This window comes from Epinephelus fuscoguttatus, linkage group LG8, assembly GCF_011397635.1.
Source record: "Epinephelus fuscoguttatus linkage group LG8, E.fuscoguttatus.final_Chr_v1".
In the NCBI taxonomy this organism is placed as follows: Eukaryota; Metazoa; Chordata; class Actinopteri; order Perciformes; family Serranidae; genus Epinephelus; species Epinephelus fuscoguttatus.
The window spans coordinates 26,332,306-26,351,082 of record NC_064759.1 but is presented as its reverse complement, the minus strand read 5'-3'; the positions used below and the strand labels follow the sequence as shown (position 1 = coordinate 26,351,082).

At 41.2% G+C, this 18,777-nt stretch overlaps 1 protein-coding gene across 5 annotated transcripts in view; it reads right to left on the bottom strand.

Moving 5' to 3' along the window:
• Window positions 1–18,777, bottom strand: part of col14a1a (collagen, type XIV, alpha 1a) — a 188,890-nt gene that overhangs the window by 7,934 nt on the left and 162,179 nt on the right. For all 5 annotated transcript variants that reach the window (XM_049584055.1, XM_049584054.1, XM_049584058.1 and 2 more), the window contains 7 exons: window positions 15,576–15,629; window positions 15,362–15,433; window positions 10,182–10,217; window positions 7,677–7,743; window positions 7,266–7,457; window positions 1,786–1,863; window positions 655–810 (listed from right to left, as the gene is read on the bottom strand). In XM_049584055.1, coding sequence (XP_049440012.1) covers window positions 655–810; window positions 1,786–1,863; window positions 7,266–7,457; window positions 7,677–7,743; window positions 10,182–10,217; window positions 15,362–15,433; window positions 15,576–15,629 — 655 coding nt within the window. The remainder of the gene's footprint in view (window positions 1–654; window positions 811–1,785; window positions 1,864–7,265; window positions 7,458–7,676; window positions 7,744–10,181; window positions 10,218–15,361; window positions 15,434–15,575; window positions 15,630–18,777) is intronic.

The window sequence follows — 18,777 nt, the reverse complement described above, 5'->3', positions numbered from 1 at the left end:
AACCTCTGCATGGGTATCAAAACCAAACTTCACAGCAGGCCATTATATAATAAGATATATGATATGATACAATATGGCCGAATGAAGTAGGGCACATTGTACTCTGCTGAGTCATGTATTATATTCTATAGTTAATCAGCACAAATAAAACATGACCTATAAACACACAAATGCATGAGCATTGTATTCTGACTACAAAACAGAGAAATGAAAAATGGCAATTCAGCATCCTGACTGAGTTTGTGCTTCTCTAATCTTTGAGTTAAAGTGAGTGAAATTTATGATATTGCGCTGCCATGCTTTGATGGCGTTGGCAAGAGCAGCATGGATGCCAGTTCTTAAAGTGAATTAGCGATGATTAATGTTAGAATTGTACATCAACAATGGCCTAATTTGACACATGAGCCATGATGATGAAGATTCAGAAAACTAGAAAAGCATGGCAAAACTAGCATACTGTCAGTATTTTAGAGACCCCCCCGAAAGTTCACAAATCATATTTTTAGAGGAGGTCATGTCTCGAAACTCTCTCACTCATAACAAAACGCTCTTTTATCTGCTCACAACTAAATCATAGTGTTTTATAAACCATTTGTGTAGTGAATGCATACTGTGTAAGTGTTACCAATGCCTAAATAGCTGAATGTTGTTTACCTCCGACGTTGTATCCCAGACAGGAGTTCTGGTCACAGTATCCTGGTGGACCAGGTGGTCCTGATGTACCTGGATTTCCCGGCCTCCCCGGTGCTCCCGGGCTGCCAGGCCGACCAGTGGGGCCCTGGCTGCCTGTCCGTCCTTCACCTGGCGGGCCTGAGGATGGAAGAAAAGTTTGTGTTAAATACAGAAGAGTACATTAAGTCAGTCATCAATAAACACTGTGTAAAACGACTGCCAGTGTGATGTCTGCTGAGAGGGGATAAGGGAGAGGGGAAGGATAATAAACTGAAAATGTGCCATCCAGGCTACATCCTGTCACTGTACTATCACCTCTTCAATCTCTTCTAAATCCCTCTCTGCTGCTGTGACAATTTGGCAGACAAGACATGATTGTCATTTCTGGATGAGGGAGATGATAGTGAATGTCCTGAGGGCAGGAGCAGGAATAACAGTTCTTAGCTGAAATTTTGCTAGAGGCCTCTGTTTTCTGTTTACACAAGAGAAAGTGCTCCATCAGGACTCACTTCAGCAGTCTGCCGAAATATGAAATCAATATTTGAGGGGAGTTTCATATGCCAAGAGCTAAAATTATCATCCCACAAATATTCCAGAAAAGCACAGCTAATAAAGACGAAGAGCTCTGCCCTGTACCTTTCTCTCAGAAAAGATTTCCTTTTGCACATAATGAAGTTTAGGGATTTTTTTCTTAAGTTATCTGATCATAGAAAAGTTGCCGGGGAGTTTTGTCAGCTTGTTTTGTGAGTATTGATTGCACAACAGTAAACAGAAAATCCCAGCTGACATATATTCATAACGCAAACTCCACACAGTGCAAATCAATACAGAGAATTATATTCACGGTCCAAAACGTCTGCTTGCTTTTCTCAGACTAAGCTTTAACAGAGACTAAAGCAGATCCGAAACTGTGCTCTTATATTGTTTCAATATTTGAAACATTTCTGGTCAGAAAACACTAAAAACGAATGTTCAGAAACAGAATAATGTTAAATTATCATATTTTGGAGCAGGTCCAGCACCCCCAAATGTTATTAGAGCACCGGGATTGGACAAAGTGGATTCAGTTGGTTTAGCTTTTCAGGACTGTGTATAAGTTTGTCAGTATCTTACCTGGTGGTCCCGTTTGTCCTCGAGGTCCCTGACTCCCAATCCCAGGATTCCCCCTCTCTCCCTTCTCTCCCGGCAGACCTGGAAATACACACAGTTAAATCAGATCCATGTTAAACTCAAAATCACATCACACGTTTGCCCTCTTGTTGGTGTACACACAGCTCCACTTTATTAAGGGTTTGCAATACTGACTATCCCAGTTGAGGAAATTAACTAAAAAAAAGTACACTTTTGAGGTACTTGCACTATACCTGAGTATTTCCACTTTATCCTACTTGCTTACTATGCTTCTACACCGCTACATTTCAGAGGGGGGTTTACTGTAGGCTATAGTTTTTACTCTTCTTCATTTATTTGACGGCTATAGTTACAGAATATAATGCATTTCTAAACATTAAGGCTGGCTATTGTTTATGTCATCTAAGCATACTGAATTGCCAAATCTGTAAATAAATTATGCTTGACTTCACTTCACCAAAGACTGTATGGGTTGTAAGTGCTGCTGCAGGAGTGTGAGCTCCACGCTGGGGAGAGTTTGTGAGAGTCTGCCTGCACATGCACAGTGACAGGTCTGTTAGCATCACACGGCTAACGTTACCTAACAGTTATTTACAGGTTTAAGGACAAGTCAAGTATTTTTGTTATGAATTTGTTTCGACCGTTTAATGCCTTGTTCCCACTTATGTATGTAACTGGTGCCAGCAGATCCATAAATACAGAGATGATGCCTCTAGTGTCCAAGGAAGTGCATTTCTTTACGGATGGATAGAAACCTGATAGAAACTGCTTGTAGCCATGATGGATAGGCTAACTTTGTCAGTTTTTGCCAGGCACATGGCATGTTTTGTGAAATATTTATTTGAAAAGCCTATAAACGGCTAAACGAGTCATACTGACAATCTGACTGTATATAATGTATAACTATATTTTAGCAGAATAACATTATTTAGATTCACAATGTGTCAAAATTAGATAAACAAGTTCTTTTTAATCATATAAACTCACTTAACAATCAACACAGGCAACTGAATTGAAGGAAATAGTCTGTTAGCCAGTTAGCAGCCTCTTAGCTAAGCTAGCACACTGTCCTACAGCCTCTCTGAAATCCACCACAAAAGTTCAATTTTTTTTAACGTGCATGGGGCAAATTCCGGACTGAAATATTACGGAGGAGAGGAGTTTCGCAGGCACATGGGATGTGACAAAGATTCCCATAGGAATGAAAAGACTTCCAGTTGCCTAGTCTCTGGACACATGGCTCAGTGTTAGCTGCTGCTGCTGTGTTAGCTCGTGCTAACTTGTCAGACGTTGAACTGACAATTCACGAAGATGAAACCAACTCCACAGAAAGCAGCAACAGAAAGTTTGCTGATCTGGTGTGAGTGGGGATGATTTGGGATCAGACCTCTGCTGCAAAAATGATTGAATGTGGGTGTCATTTGACTAGAAATGTAAGCTTCTACTTGGTACTGGGTGGTTTTGATTGATACCTTAAAGGTACCGCATACTGATACCCAGCCCTACTAAAGATTGAACCAGCAGCTCCCAATCCTTTTGGCTTGTGACCCCTTCAGAGTTATTAGCAGCTCCATTAGAGAGAGATTTCCCCTCTAAACTTCTCACATGGTTTCATTCAAATAACAGTTTGAGTCCCAGAGAGGTCGAATTACCCAATATTTTACAAGAAGTCCAAAAATGAAAACAGATTTGTAAAGCAGGAGTTTTTTTTTCTCCTTTTCAACCCCCATTCATCATCTCTGGACCTCCCAGATTTATCTGACAACTCTTTGCATGGGGATCAACCCATAATTTGGGAACCACTTGAATAAACTACTTAATTGTATAACTAGCACTGTCTCTACCAGCTGCTACAGTAAAATGCTCATACACATTGTTGCATCAGTATCTTACCATGTTAAATGTATCACAGACAGGGGCCATTTCTTCCATGGTGAGTACTTTTACTTTTAATATTTTAAGTAAATTTTTGCTTTTAATGCATCTGCGTTGTGATGTAAGTAGGAGTGCTTTGAAGAACTCTGTGTTGTTGGTATTTTTACTTAGAAAAAGCATCTGAAAATTCCTTCACAGTTTCTTTCCCAACGTCGGCATTACACTGCAGATTTCTGGAGAAAATGTGGCGGATTAATTATGCGTGAATGATCAGTCTAATAAAATGTATGATAAACCCAGAGCCGGCTCTGTGCTGCTGTCCAGCGGCGCAGCTGTTTGAATGACCTAATGGAATATCTTTCGAACACTCTAATATTAGAGAACCACACAAAAGTGGTGATCTGCAGCTTTTCTGTCCTGCTGCTTTTACGACTATCTTAATCAGTTGCATCAGTAAAGAGGAAGTAAGCACAGTGAGGCTGAGGAGAAAACATTTTGCAGTACCGCAAACAAAGCTTATTCTCTCTGCGCCGGCACCCTCATCTCGTGATATTCTCTGTACGATAGCCACCAGTTGGCCCACAGTCTCTTTATTCAGAATATTGTATGTGGAATATAAATGGTTTCATCTGTTGTGCCTGAGCTCAGCTTTGTTCCTGGTATCAGTCTTACATGGACCATCTGACTTAATAATAACATGTCTAATTTTCTTAAGCCTGCCATTCATCTTTTATAATATTTGGCCTGCTCTGGTTTCAGTTCAGCCTATAAACAGTAAAGTGTGTGTGTATGTGTGTGTGGAGGCTGCAGATCGTAAATGTTATTGGGGAGAATCAAAGACATGAAGCGCTGAGGAGGAGGTAACCATGCTGGACATTTCCTGACAGCCGCTCTCAGCTTTCCTAAACCCTCCGTGTGTGCAGACTCATTCGCTATGTGGTTCTTTAGTGTGGGTTGCATGTTTAAGTGATGAAGACGGAGCCTCATAACGGCTGTTACTCCACTAAGGGCTCGTGGCAGGGGGATGACCTCATGGATATACTGCCTTGTGCTCTGACCCCGACTGTGAGTCAGAGCCCAGGCCAGAACCACGAGAAGCAGCAAACAAGCAGGCAGGTCGAAGCTCCAACTGGAGCAAATTTTATGTTCTCTTCAACAGTAAAAGCCCCTGGCAATTGTTGACAAGGAAAATACATCACTTTACATACTGTAATGCACTTGATTATTCCACAACCACTCACTGCTCTCAACAGCTGGACACTCCTATTACACATAAACATTTATTGCAACACCAGAGCTTTCTACAGTCATGTCACAATAACAGGCCTTATCCAAATAACTGGCTATGTTGCTCATTCAGAGGACAGCAACAGGACGCAGTAATGGAAGTGAAGATTAAATTGAGACAACAGCTACAACACTGCTCGACCTACTTCTTTTGCAAAAGGACATACACTTTCCTGTTGTTTTTTTTTTTTTTTTCAAAGCTTTTCAAAGAGTTCAGTCAATAGTCGTGAACATGAGCAACTTGTGACGTCATCAAGTAATAAGTCTGGAACTGCTTCGTAGACAATGAATGGGAGCATGATTTTGTGGACCCACAGAATGTTTGTAGTCTGTTGTAGTGTTTTGAAACAGAAAATGTTCCCCTATAGACCAAAAACACAAGATCTGTTGACAATAACTTCCAGGTAGCAAACCCCCCCGCCACATCACATACGTAATACAAAAGCGCTGAACAAACGTTACCTCAGCACACTATATTTAGAATTTGTTGGCCGCTTTACCCTGCCATCAGACAGCCCTTTCCAATGGGGAAATTTTTCATTTTACTTCTCCTCATTTCATTTTTCTTCAGAAAACACAGGAGTTGCTGGTCTACTGCTGCCTCGATGGGTTAGTGTGTAATGTAAAGTGGTGAAAATATTCTAAATACAGTGTGCCTTTAAACTGATCCAGATTTTTTAGGTGGGTCTTTTTAGGTGGCTAAAATAAATTTTGCTGCAGCCCTGTCCACAGCTGTCTTAGCTTCTGTGCTGGTAGATTTGATCAAAGACGCTGGCAAAGATTCCATCTATACTTGGAACATTCCCCCCGGGTGCTCTCAGTGTCATCTAAAACATCTTTCCCAATTCATTGTCTATGGTGCAGCTCCACACCTTACACTTGATGACATCACAAATTTGACTTTCGGTACTTGAGTTTTTGGTTTCGGGAGAAAGTTTGTGTTTACTAATATTTTTTTTGACAGTCTTGGACCACAGCAATAATATATATAAATTTTGAAAATGGATTTTGTTTCTCTTCAAGCTTCACATTATTTAGTTTTACTTAAAAATAGGTTGAAAGTTTTACATCCATGAATATTGCTGAAACACACTTTTTAAATTCCAGAGCACATCTTTACATACACTCTATGATGCTGAAAAAAATGTTTTTGTAGACACTTCAGGGTTAAGTAGTTATATTGATAATAATGGGAATCTTGATCATTTTTGGTTAGGTTATTATACTATCAAATATTTGCATTGGCACATCTCTATCTGCAATTATTATGATACTCGTCTTTACAATTCCACCAATTTAGCAGTATCCACAATACAACCTGACCGCTAACAGTTCTGACTCAAGGGACATCGTTTAAGGCAATCTATCAATTTTTTTTCCACTCCTACTGGAGCCACTTTTTTCCCCCACATATGCGGCTGTATTCTCCAAGACTTTTAACAGACTTTGTTACAGGGCCAGGAAATGCATCTATATTATATCGATCTTGTGATGTGAGACTAGATATTATCTTAGATTTTGAATATTGTAATATCCTTGAAGTTGTCTTCTGTCATTGTGTAAATATTTTGTAAAAGCACCAATGGTCAATCCTACAATATTGTTGCAATACCGATGTCAAAGTACATGGTCATAAATATTGTGATATTTGATATTCTCCATATTGCGCAGCCCTATTTAATGTGTAAAATCAGCATGTTTCCTTTCACTAAATTGAGATTCCTTCCTATAAACCAGTAACCCCTATTTGTAAGCTATGACAGAAAACCCAAACGCAGGGGCACCCTGTTGTCCCAGAGATTAAATGCACTGTCCATAAGACACAATCCCCAGTGTTCACCCCCCTTAGGCATAAAAAGCCCCCCCGAACAAAGGCTCCATATAGACATGTCTCTCTAAACCACACCTCATACTCTTCTACACTGTATATTTTATTTCTTACACATTTTCTTTGTCATCTTATTTTCCAGTTATGACTATTACGATTTCAGTTCACACCATCACCTGCTCACTGCATCAAGGGCGGTCTAATAAACACTCAAATATTTCCTCACTCTTTCTCATGCTAATATAAACAACAGCATGCAGCCAGAGTGTCTAGACATAACCCAAACAGTGAAGGGCTGATAATGGATTGCAATCAGTCTGTATATTACTGAGAGAATGAGAGGTATATGTATGGAAATTGCAGAGTATATTTTTCCTCCGTCCGTCTCTCTCAATCACGACATTTGTTGTGCATCCTAAAGATAACTCTGTCGTTACTCATAAACACATATTTAAACATCCTCCTCACTCACCTCTCTCTCCTGGCCGTCCGTTCTGGCCGCTGGTACCAGGGAAACCTGGCCTGCCGGATGGCCCCTGCTCTCCCTGAGGTCCTGGGGGGCCTCTCCTACCCGGCTCTCCAGGTGGTCCGGGTACTGTTCGGATTGACACCGCTGACTGGGCGGGAATCTGGTTCAGTATGGAGTTGTAGCGAGACAGGTGGCCTGCAGGGAGGCAGAGTTGGTGATAGTGTTAAATTATTTGCTTTTTAAGTTTTGAGAATTTTCTAAATTTGTTTTTTTATCATGAGACAATACATCACAGAGACAATAAGAAAAGACTTTACATGAATGCAGAGGAGGTCAGAGGAAACATTTCCAGCAAGACAAAATTGCACCTAATAACATGCTGGTGTTAATGTGTAAATATCACAGATTACTCACTCTGGATGAGCTGTTCACACACTTGCCGTGCGATGGCACGCACAGCCGCTTGGGACTGCACATCCCCCTGAAGAACAAACACAGAGCTCTCATGGTCTGATATTATACAACCACACAGGAGACAGATACCACTTTTCTGTTTGAGCAACCACAGGAACACAAACACCCAGACCAGTGGTTGATAAATTGGTGGGTGGGTGTTTTGTGGGTGTTTTAACGAGTGCACTCCACCTTTATTCCACACTCTGACGTCCCTCATATTTATGTGGCCAACAGATAGCACACTTATGACAGCCAAGTATTTGTAAATTACACAATTAAACAGAAATTAAAGAGGAGTGTCTAATGTAAAGTGCTGTAAAGATGCATTATGGGAAGTGTGGGAACCAGTGTTTTTGGCTCTTGACCCGTACTAGGGAAAAAAAGTCAAATGTTATTTTTGTCACTGGACTTTTTAGGACTACAATATTAAATCACTGTAACACCCATAGATTTTAATAATGACTAGGTACAGGATGGTAATACCCCTTCAAAACAATATTACATTGAAAAGCTATTGATTTTGAGTCACTAAATTGACACTACACTGGTTGAGTGCGATGGAGTGAAGACTTGACTTTATCACACCTTTAAAAACCTTACATACATCTAAAAGGAACAGTCCACCCCAAAATCAACCAAACATATTTTTCCTCTTACCTGTAGCGCTATTTATCAGTCTAGATTGTTTTGGTGTGAGTGTAGTCTCGCCACCAGACAATCAGGGATCTCCGCCTTCTGACAGTCTGGGGACACTCCTTTCTAAAGTGTGTGCGAAAACGGCCGGCAACAAAGCAACGCCTCTTGCATTTTTGAAAAGGACACGCCTTCTCGGAAACGTGCGCTACCCCTTTTCTCGTCCGCAAGGAAACAAACACACAGAGAGCTTGAAAATGGATGCCGAGAGATTTTATCAAACGTGTGCTCAGTCCACAAGATCGTGGAAATGAAGGACTTACAGCGACTTGAGCCATTTTGTACCGCTACACGTGTTTCTAGTCGGACTATGTTTACGAGCACAAGAGTTCAGCGAGCCACCGAAGGACCACCCTGCGGATTTACTATTGGTTCTGCAATGTAGGGAGTTTTTTTAAACTCTGAAATTGTATCCGCCCATCTAAACACAAAATCAGGGAGAAAGTCATCAGTCTTTAGTTAAGCAAAGTGTCTAAAGACTGACTTGTGAGTCTAGGTGTGAGTTGCTGAGGTTGGCAATATTGGCCATAGGGATGTCTGCCTTCTCTCAAATACAATGGAACTAGATGTTACTTGGCTTGTGGTGCTCAAGCGTTAAAAAAATACATTTGATAAACTTAACAACATCTCTACCTAGAAACCATGACCAAGTAAACTCAATTCAGTTTATAACTTAGTTTACTCAAGATAATCCACAGACCTTACTATGAGCAGTTTCATATAGGAACTATTTTCTTGCTACTGAACTTCGCCCACACACCGTATCACAGCGCAAAAGGAAGCATGCATCTACTGCTATACTTTTTTGGTGCTTTGAGCACCACAAGCCGAGTGCCATCTAGTTGCATTATATTTCTACTGCTGATATCTCCAACAATTGGTAACTCACATGAAAACAATCTAGATTGATAAACAGCACTAAAGGTAAGATGGATGATATGTATTTTTGATTTTGGTGTGAACTGTCCCTTTAAATCAAAAAGGTCTCACTGATAACTGATGTTTATAATAAATTCAACATCTGACACTCTCCTATTTTGCCTTACAGTAATCATCATCACTATTACACAATCATTGGATGTGGCATCTATGACTGTGTATATCACAAAAATGTATTAGGGGAAAAATAAGCTTGGTAGTAAATGTTCACTCTTCCCCCCATTTAGTTAAATCACTGTGTAAAGGAATTTCAGACTAGATGCACACTACAAGATACTAATAAGACTAACCAGCTTTATCCACAACTGGCCCACTCCACGAAATGCACAACACAGAGAGGAAAATCCTGCCATGTTTTTTTTAAGAGACTTTCATGTTGAGTCTTCCAACAAAAATTAACTGCAGCGAGGTACAAATGTCCCTAACAGTTGATAAAACAGGACAGATACAGGAATTACAGGTTTGATTCAACTTGGCAAGTTGCGCGTCTCTCAAGCCCTCGGCAGTGATGGCTCAGCTACTGTGTCAGCAAAAATACAGGCCCTGCTCTGCTGCAAATTTGAACCATGAACACTGATTTGATTTGCTCTAAATGAGTTTGAGGGAGTGTAAGAGAGAAATAAAGTGAATGCTTGTGTAAAAAGACAAAAAAGAAACAGTGAATGTGTACTAGAGGGTAATTCAGTTTCTTCAAAACAAGGCTGTGAAGCATTAGTGAGTAATAGTCTGAGTTTTACCTCAGCAAAATAACAATATTACCACTGCAAAATGGAGCAGTAAAACATGATTTGCTCTAAACAGTGGTTGAAGTGTGTGAGTGGAATGACTTACTCGTTCTCCCTTATCGCCTTTGGTACCAGCAGGACCCTGGAACATAAAAGCACAGGAGGAGAATAAACATTTGACTGGGATGTGTACTCAGAAATAGCCATGCTCATCTCACTTTCTCTCTCTCCTTTAACGTCCCAACCCCATTACTCTCCATCTCTCTCCTTTTCTTTATGCCTCGTCATCTGATCCAACAGCTGGTATGACTACATGCATTTAAATTTGTGTCCATGTCCTTTGTGTCGTAAAGACAACACATGCGCATAAGCCCCAAAGTGTCAGTGCCCACAAACAGAAAGCAAGTCTGTGCCTTGGATGGGCTTCCTTTCTGCTACTGCCAACGCTGTAAAACACACAGATGCATATCTGATCACAACGCACACGTACACACAAAAACCTGCCAAGCACATAAAGCCGGTGAATGCATATCACAGTGTAACGCATTGTGATCCAGGGGCAAATAAAAGACAACTATTTCCTGGCCACAGAGCCATGTGCTGATATGATAAATATCAGTTTGATGTTGTTACAGCTTTTGAATAAAGGCTTGTTTATCTTGGGGGAAATATGTCCTTGACCACCGACTGACTGACTGTCTGTGTTGAGGGGGTTGGTTGTAATGAGTGCGCAGGCCTGGCATATCATAGAGCATGTGTATTATATTGCAGATGATACAAAGTCTGTGCCAACATTTGACACAGCCACTGAATTGGAGTGAAGGTCTCCATAATAAATGTCTTCTCCTGGACCTCCTCCCTGTGTCTGCATCTGTGAGCCTTCCTGTGCATTTAAATGTCTACCCTCTTATCAGGGTGACATGGGAAAACCAAATCAAAGTGTGTGGGAGACACAGTAAGACAAGAGTATCTCTCATACAGATCTGATTTCTTTTTATTAATTAATCAAAACTGTGTCTCCGCAGTGCCCTGTATGTGCAAAGTCTGAAGGGTCGATGTTTTTTCACTCTGAATGTTTTACAGTTCATCCGCAGGGGGAAGTACGTTTATGATGACTTTCCTCTTACACAGCGCTTCAGCATGGACTGATAAAACAGTCACAAGAAGATTGTTGCTATTTTTTCTTTCATAGCTGGCAAACGTGAGGTGGACTGCTCCCAAGTCAAGCAAGATAAATTAAGAAAAACCTTCAGGTGGTCAAGTTGTTGGAAATTCAAAAGCAGTATATTGTGCAGGTCAGACAGACGCTTGGACTCATTTGCCACACACTCAGGACATCATCAAATGCTACAATAACTTGACAGACCGGAGGCCAGCTGTAAATACAAAGGTATTAGGAGGAAAAGGAAACAAAATTTAATCACCAAATCAAAGCCTAGTGAAGGAAGATTCTGTTGCTATCCACAAGGGACATCTGACAGTTCTGACTCTTTAAGACTTTGAAAAGTTGGACCAGTTGACCAAAGACCAGACAAACAGCTACAAATAAAACACATGTTCCGTTACGTATTATATAGTTTTATGAATATTCATCTTGATAGATGGAGCAGAACATTTTCAGATGAATTATGTCAAACCTTAAACAGGAAAGTTTGGGATTTCCAGCCATGTAATCTGAAAAAGCGAATACTTTTTGAGGGAAACAATGCAGAGCAAATGACGTTTTCTATATGAACACATAACATATTGCTAAATAATGTACCTGAAAGGTTGCAAAAAAATGTTGATACTTAACACATCAGCAAAACCAAAATCCTGATCTACCAAACCAACCAACCAACCAAAGTGCTTTTGTTGCCTAAACCTAAGACAGGAGCCTAGAAGTAATGCCACAGTTCTAGTGCAGCGGTCCTGCATTTTGTACACCTGCTGTCCTCCCCAACCACCTCCTTGCAAAGCCTACAAGGTACATTAATGTAGTGTATTGATATCTGAAAGAAACATTAACTCTGAATATAATCCAGGCAGCACCCTGCCACAACAATCTAATTAAGAAAGCAGTTTAGTAAAATCAATCCATTCATCCATTTTCATTCGCTTATCCGGCCAGGTCAAAGCGGGCCAAGCAAAGCACCCCAGACATCCTTCTCCCCAGCAACGCTTTCCAGCTCCTCCTGGGGGACCCCGAGGTGTTCCTAGGCTAGATGAAATATATAATCCCTCCAGCGTGTTCTGGGTCTGCTCTGGGGCCTCCTACCAGTGGGACGTGCCTGGAACACCTCTAATGGGAGGCACCCAGGAGGCTTCCTGATCAGATGCCTGAGCTACCTCAGCTGACCCCTTTCGACAAGAAGGAGCAGCAGATCTACTCCGAGCTCCCTCCTTATGTCGGAGCTCCTTACCCTATCTCTAAGGCTAAGCCCAGTCACCCCACACAGGAAATTCATTTCGGCTGCTTGTATCCGTGATCTCATTCTTTCGGGCACTACCCCGAGCTCATGATGATAGGTGAGTATTGGGACGTAGATGGACCAGTAAATCAAAAGCCTTGCCCTCTGACATAGCTCCCTCTTCACCGCGACAGTCCAGCACAGCACCCGCATCACTGCAGATGCCGCACCAGACCACCGATCCACCTCACACTCCATTCTACCCTCACTCGTGAACAAGACTCCGAGATACTTGAACTCCCTCCCCCTTGAGGCACTAACTCTTTTCCAACCTGGAGACGACAATCCACTGGTTTCCAGCAGAGAACCATGGCCTCAGATTTGGACATGGTAGCATAGTAACATACAAACATAATTTCTTGGAAACAGGACTGGGATTTTACATTAGTCACTCGGACATGAGCTCAAGTAATTATAGTGGCAGGAGTGCTTTAAGTTCTGTGACTCATTCCCATTCTTATCTTGCCTTGGAAGGTATAAATCCACCGTCCTTCAGCAAATTCCTCAGTGCAGTGGGACAAATGAGGCACTTTTGTGTCCACCTCAACAAAACTTCTAGGACTGACTTCCACATCTTAAGGTCAGCTACGACACGATGAAACAAAATGCTAAAATTTCCCTGCAGATTTAAATGGCTGCTTTTTCAGATAAAACCCACTTGTTTAAGAGGAAAAATATTCTCTTGCAGCAGAAACCTGGAGACAGGTTGCAGGGGGCAGAACGAGCACTGAATCAGCAATTTAATGTTGAGGTGAAGTTTGAACCTGAAAGTTTAAGATGTTTAAGAGATTATGGCTCGGGAAAGTGAAATTGAATTTCTTTTTTTTTTTTTGTCTACGCCTGTGTTTGCTACATGTGCATACATTCACATGGGGTGTCTGAGTCTTCTAGGTCCCAGAGATGAGGCAGATGTGATCTCTCACTGCTTTTTCTGTGTGTGTGTGTGTGTGTGTGTGTGTGTGTGCGCGTGTGTGAGGGGGAGAGAGTGTCGGTAAGTGATTTATAGCTCTCCCTCTCTGAGCCAAACTTTGCTGCTGGCCTGCGGAGCTGACCCAAGACTAGATTAGCTGTCACCAGCATCACAGTATCATCTGTTCCTGTTAGCATTACACAAAGTTTGGAACCCAACATCTTCTCCTCTGTGTCCTTCTCTGTGCTTGTGTTGTGTCACTTGCACATCTTTCTTCTTCTTCTTTTGCAGAGCTCGACAAACTGACATGCTGTACTTTAAGAATCAAAGCTGAACAGTCATATGTTGATTTTCAAAAGATTAAAAAATCTTTAAATCCTAATTAAACTTGATGTGTCTTTTTGATACTCTTAAAAGATAAGCCGTATCAACACAACTAACTTCTGACAGAATGATATCTTTGTTATTATGAGGACTGCGTCCAATACTAACAGGCTGATTCCAGTCAGGAGAAGACAGATCAGAAAGTAGAACAGGACAAAGAGGAGAAAAACAAACAATCTGTGAAGCATGAGCTTCTTGTCAGTGCTGCAATCGAACCACAATGTTATTTATATTTAAACAAAGCTGTAACTTTGTGATGCAGTTTGAGATTATTGCTCTCCTGTAAATTTAGGGAGGCGTGATGGGAGGAACACATCTAAAGAGGAGAAGTCAGAAGGAGTAGAAGGTGGAGAGGTCATGTCCTTCGCTGCGTCTGAAATCACATACTATGCACTACATACTTTTGTGTCAATAAACAATAGTATGTATCTTTTCAGATGCACTGAGCTGTAATTAACTTGTCAGTTCCTGAGAGCCTCCTTACCAGTTGGAGACATGTAACTATGGTAACCTGTGCCAGCTCTACCCACAATTTAATTCAATTCAAAGTAGATTCTTATACTTAAATTAAAGCGTTACTGACGTCACAGAGTCGTCTGTGTCTGTTATGACCATGGTCATCTCCCATATTTTATTGTGGGATGTTCATGCTGGTGTAGTGTCCAGTGTTTGCATACTGTAATGTTTCACTGGAAATCCACCTGCTGTTGTTTACTAAGGTTTCATAAATGCTAAAAAATCTCACATATTGGTTTAGGCCCTGATCACACATAAAGTGTTTTAGCAGTTGGAGGCGCCTTTTTGTAATTGTTTTTAATTAGTCTTTTGCTCACGGTTTTTGCATTGAGATGCGCCTCACATTTCTGTGCTCTCGGCGCCTGGCATTTTTGCTGGACTACTCTGAACTCCTTGAGTTAAAAAAACTTCAACTCAGCACCAAAAAGCGTCCAACGCCATCTCTTTTTTCCTATTCTCCAATCGGATGATTTGACAAGCAGGCCCTCTGTGGTGGTCAAGCAACATGTTTACAGTTGGTAAACAATGGAGGAGAAACTGGTGGTAGCGGTTGCTGGAGACCCAGAGCTGTACGGCCCGATGACAGAGAGCAAGCTCCTGGACCAAGTGGTGGGAATCCCCTTGATCCATCCTCTTTTTTAGGGTCTCACGTACCCACACAGATCTCCATTTCCCTGTGCCCAACAAACCATTTGCAGACAGCCTCTCACCCTCAACCAGAGCTACAGCTAGTACCCTCTGCCGCAACATTTTAGGAACTAGACACTAGGTGGTATTTTTTTGCAACCTGCAAAACGCTTTCTGTCTGATCAGGGCTTTGGGATGATAAATAGCATGTTAGTACGGAATTTTGGACACAGCCCTTGTTTCATTGTTGATTTGGGTAAGTTATGTCAAACTCTCTTGAGTAGGCTTTTCACATGTAGGCTGTTTCAATAGTGTTCATGTGTTTTAAGCAAATTCAGTATCACAGATTTCTTTATTCACATTAAGCTTAACAAAATAAAACAAAACATTTTCACTCACAGGAAGTCCCTGATCTCCTTGGGACCCTGCTGCCCCACCAGGTCCTGGAGCTCCTGGTGCTCCCGGGGCTCCCTGAGAGACAGAGACAGGCAGTGACAATAAGAGACAGAGAGGGAGAAGGAAGGTGACAGGAAGCAAAAAGATCAGTCAGCACGTGTATCAGGACGATCCAAGAGACAAACATATGCTGAGAATAAGACGAAAACAGACTTACAACGGGTCCAGGAGGTCCTTGTCGTCCCTGTGGTCCAGAATTACCCGGCAGACCCTGAGAGACGCAGATGAAAACATTCAGTATATTAAATATTAGCTGCTGTTTCATAATTGTAGGTTGAACTTTGTTTTGCACAAGCCCTTTCTAAACGGTCTGAGGAATTTCCTGTAAGTCTCCAGACTAAACCAACAGTAAGACTGTGATTTTCTAATACAATTAACATGCAGGCGACTGACGGAAACCAAACTCAGTAGCTGTTGCATCTGCTGCTTCTACTGGTTGTGCAACCTCAAAGTCTGCCAACAAATGCCTCCGATCAAACTTTTAAGTTTGGTTTAATTTTAAGACAGTCTGTACAAAACACAGGTGCATTCTTCCTGACTTGGGTTTTTCAGTTGCCTCAAGGTGTTTAAAACCATCTCCGCCATTTAATGTCTTCTCCATGACGCTGTGGTTTGAGGAGAACACGTGAATATGAAACTGGAGCTTTGGAGGCACATTCATACCTCCTGTATGACAATTCTGTAGGGTCTGGTTTTCTTAAGGTATGATATATAATAACATGATATATAATAGCATGATGATGGCTTTGATGTGTTTCAGTATTTATGGGGCTTTCAAACTGAACAAATTCAGTGTTATTAAGACACATTTTGGAAGCTGATTGTCCTGGAAAACAGCTCAACCTGAGGTTCAGTTAATCCTTTCATTTTAGCTTGGATGTCTGAGGTTACTTTGTGGTCACACACTGAGGCTGATGCCCTTTCAACATGGACACACACCTTATACGGCGCTCAGTTTAACCTGTATGAGAGTACAAAGCCATGACTGAAGTGTGTTATTACATAAGGTTGAAACAAAACTTAATTTGTTAGTTTTCTCTCATTTCTTAGCATATGTTTCCTGGCATGTCTTGCTTGTACAGTTTGTCTAATCCCACGTGGTAAGACAAAGAGAGACAGCACATCTCAGAGAATGGAAACTCCCCTGGCGCGTTGCATCCTAAGTGCTCCCCACAACAGCTGAAGCATCAAGCTTTGTTGAATCCTCATGGGGGATCTTTACCTTCTAAATAAATATACAAAAAACAAGTGTTTGACTGCACCACAAAAATCTGAATTTATTAAATAACGCGTGCATGAGATTCTCTGAGAAGCTGAGCCAGACTGTGGCGTCTGAAAACCCCTCTGCGAGAGTCACTCTGGTGTCACGCAGTAAACACTCGCCCTGTTGGGACTTAGTTCCTCCCAATATTTAAGTCTCACAATGTCACAGTGTCACTGTGACACTTCTTACTTTGAAATCCTTTCAAATTGAGCAGAGGCACGTCTGGAACAAAAACAATTATCATCTTCAGACAAAAAAAAAAAAGCGACAAAATCTTCCACTGTGAAACAAACAAGCATTATAAGTGACATTGGGACGAGAGCCAACCTGGTGTCACATTATAAACACTCCCAGTACTGGCTATATTATAATCCAAACATTAAACTTTTTCTTTTTCTATTATTCACATAAAAATTCAGCCTCCTGCCTTCTTTCACAGGAGGTCAGACTCATGAAAATGTATCACTGCTGTTATATTCCAAGCTGCAACAAGTTTACGGCCTGACCTATAGTCAAAGAAATTGGGGTGAAGCTAATCCAATTCAGATTCTTGTATGAATGCTAATATAGCCACCAACAAAGCGCAGGTTCTGTCTGTGTTAACAATTACACTAGTACGATTGAACTTTTTATTCATATCCAACTTTCTTTGCAAAGCGCTCTGAGCTGAACTTGTGCGCTCAAGTTAAATTTTGATGAGAACTGTACCTTCTCAGTGTTGGATAATTCACAAAGCCATCGGTATATCTTAAATAATAGAGTTGGGAAGTATGACAGGGGTGCCAGGCGTCGTGTTTTTATGAGCCTGTGTCTTATGGGGGGGAAGCCAGTTCTACTGTGTTTGGTCCCGAGTTGAAAAAGTTGAAAAACTCTTTAATGCAAGCCTCAATGACAAAATAAAGATTTACAGCTTTCCTTGATCCATTCCACTGCGACATGGACAAATAAAGTACCCATGAGACAGTTAGTGTTGTCTGAACTGATCTAACTGGCCGCTGCGGTGCTGTCTTTGCCAGAGTGTTTTTTCGTCTTTTATACACCTGACAAAAAGTTCTGTACAGTGTTTATGCCCGGTGGACTGATGCTGGTGAGTTTTACTGCGAGTCAACAAAGAGCTATCTGCTTTCCCCCGTTCTGCTTTGTAAACATCGGATGATACAGACCGGTGGCAATCCCAAACAGTCGCACAAGCATTGTGGATGAATTCATTTTCTAAAGCTGCTTCTTGTTCATAATTACTGTTCAGTTGGCTACACTCTACTTTCTATATCGCTGTCAAATGAATAGTGATAACAGAAATTGCTGTTGCATTGATGACCTCTTGTGAATTGATTCTTATCAGTATTCACCGTGTCCCTCTTCCCCACTGCTTTCAATGCATCTGCTGGAAAAAACATTTGAAGGGAACTCAGGCTGAGCGCGCGGTTGGAAACATCAGAGTGTAACGCTGTGGTTATTCTGCAACAATACAAGAACTGATTTGAGATGTTTCCTGTCGTGTATGGAAACTAAATTATAATCAGCTCTTTGTGTGGTTGTACAAACATACCCATGGTGGATTTTTTTCTTTTTTTTTCTGGTAGTCTCCACAAAAATCACAAATATAAAACACACAACTGATCTGTAGCAGCTTGATGAAATGTGGATGTGGGAGGCCTGTCATAATCAGTGCTGCAAAGGGGGAATCTTTCCCAGTATAGCAGCTAAAATTGCTCCCTGATTAGTAATTTCACGTGATTACATCCAATAATTACATTAGTAAACATGTACTGTATTCTGAGAGCGTGGGTGTATTGATGGTAAATCACCGCACAGTTCAGTGTCGGCTGGTAATTCTGAAATTTGTGGAGCACTAGATTCAGTAAACTGCTGAGCAGGGCTTTGTTAATGGTATCATAAAGGCATTAAGCTGTGTATATGTATCCAATATTTTAGATAAAGTTGAAGCCTAATGAGTCTAAACACTGAAGTTGATTCAGGTGCTTTTAAATCAGAGAGTTTTTTTCAAAAACCACACATGATTGTGTTGGATGTGGGATACACAGTATACAGCTGAGCAAATATATGTAACTTTAGTTTTTTTGGTATGTCCGTC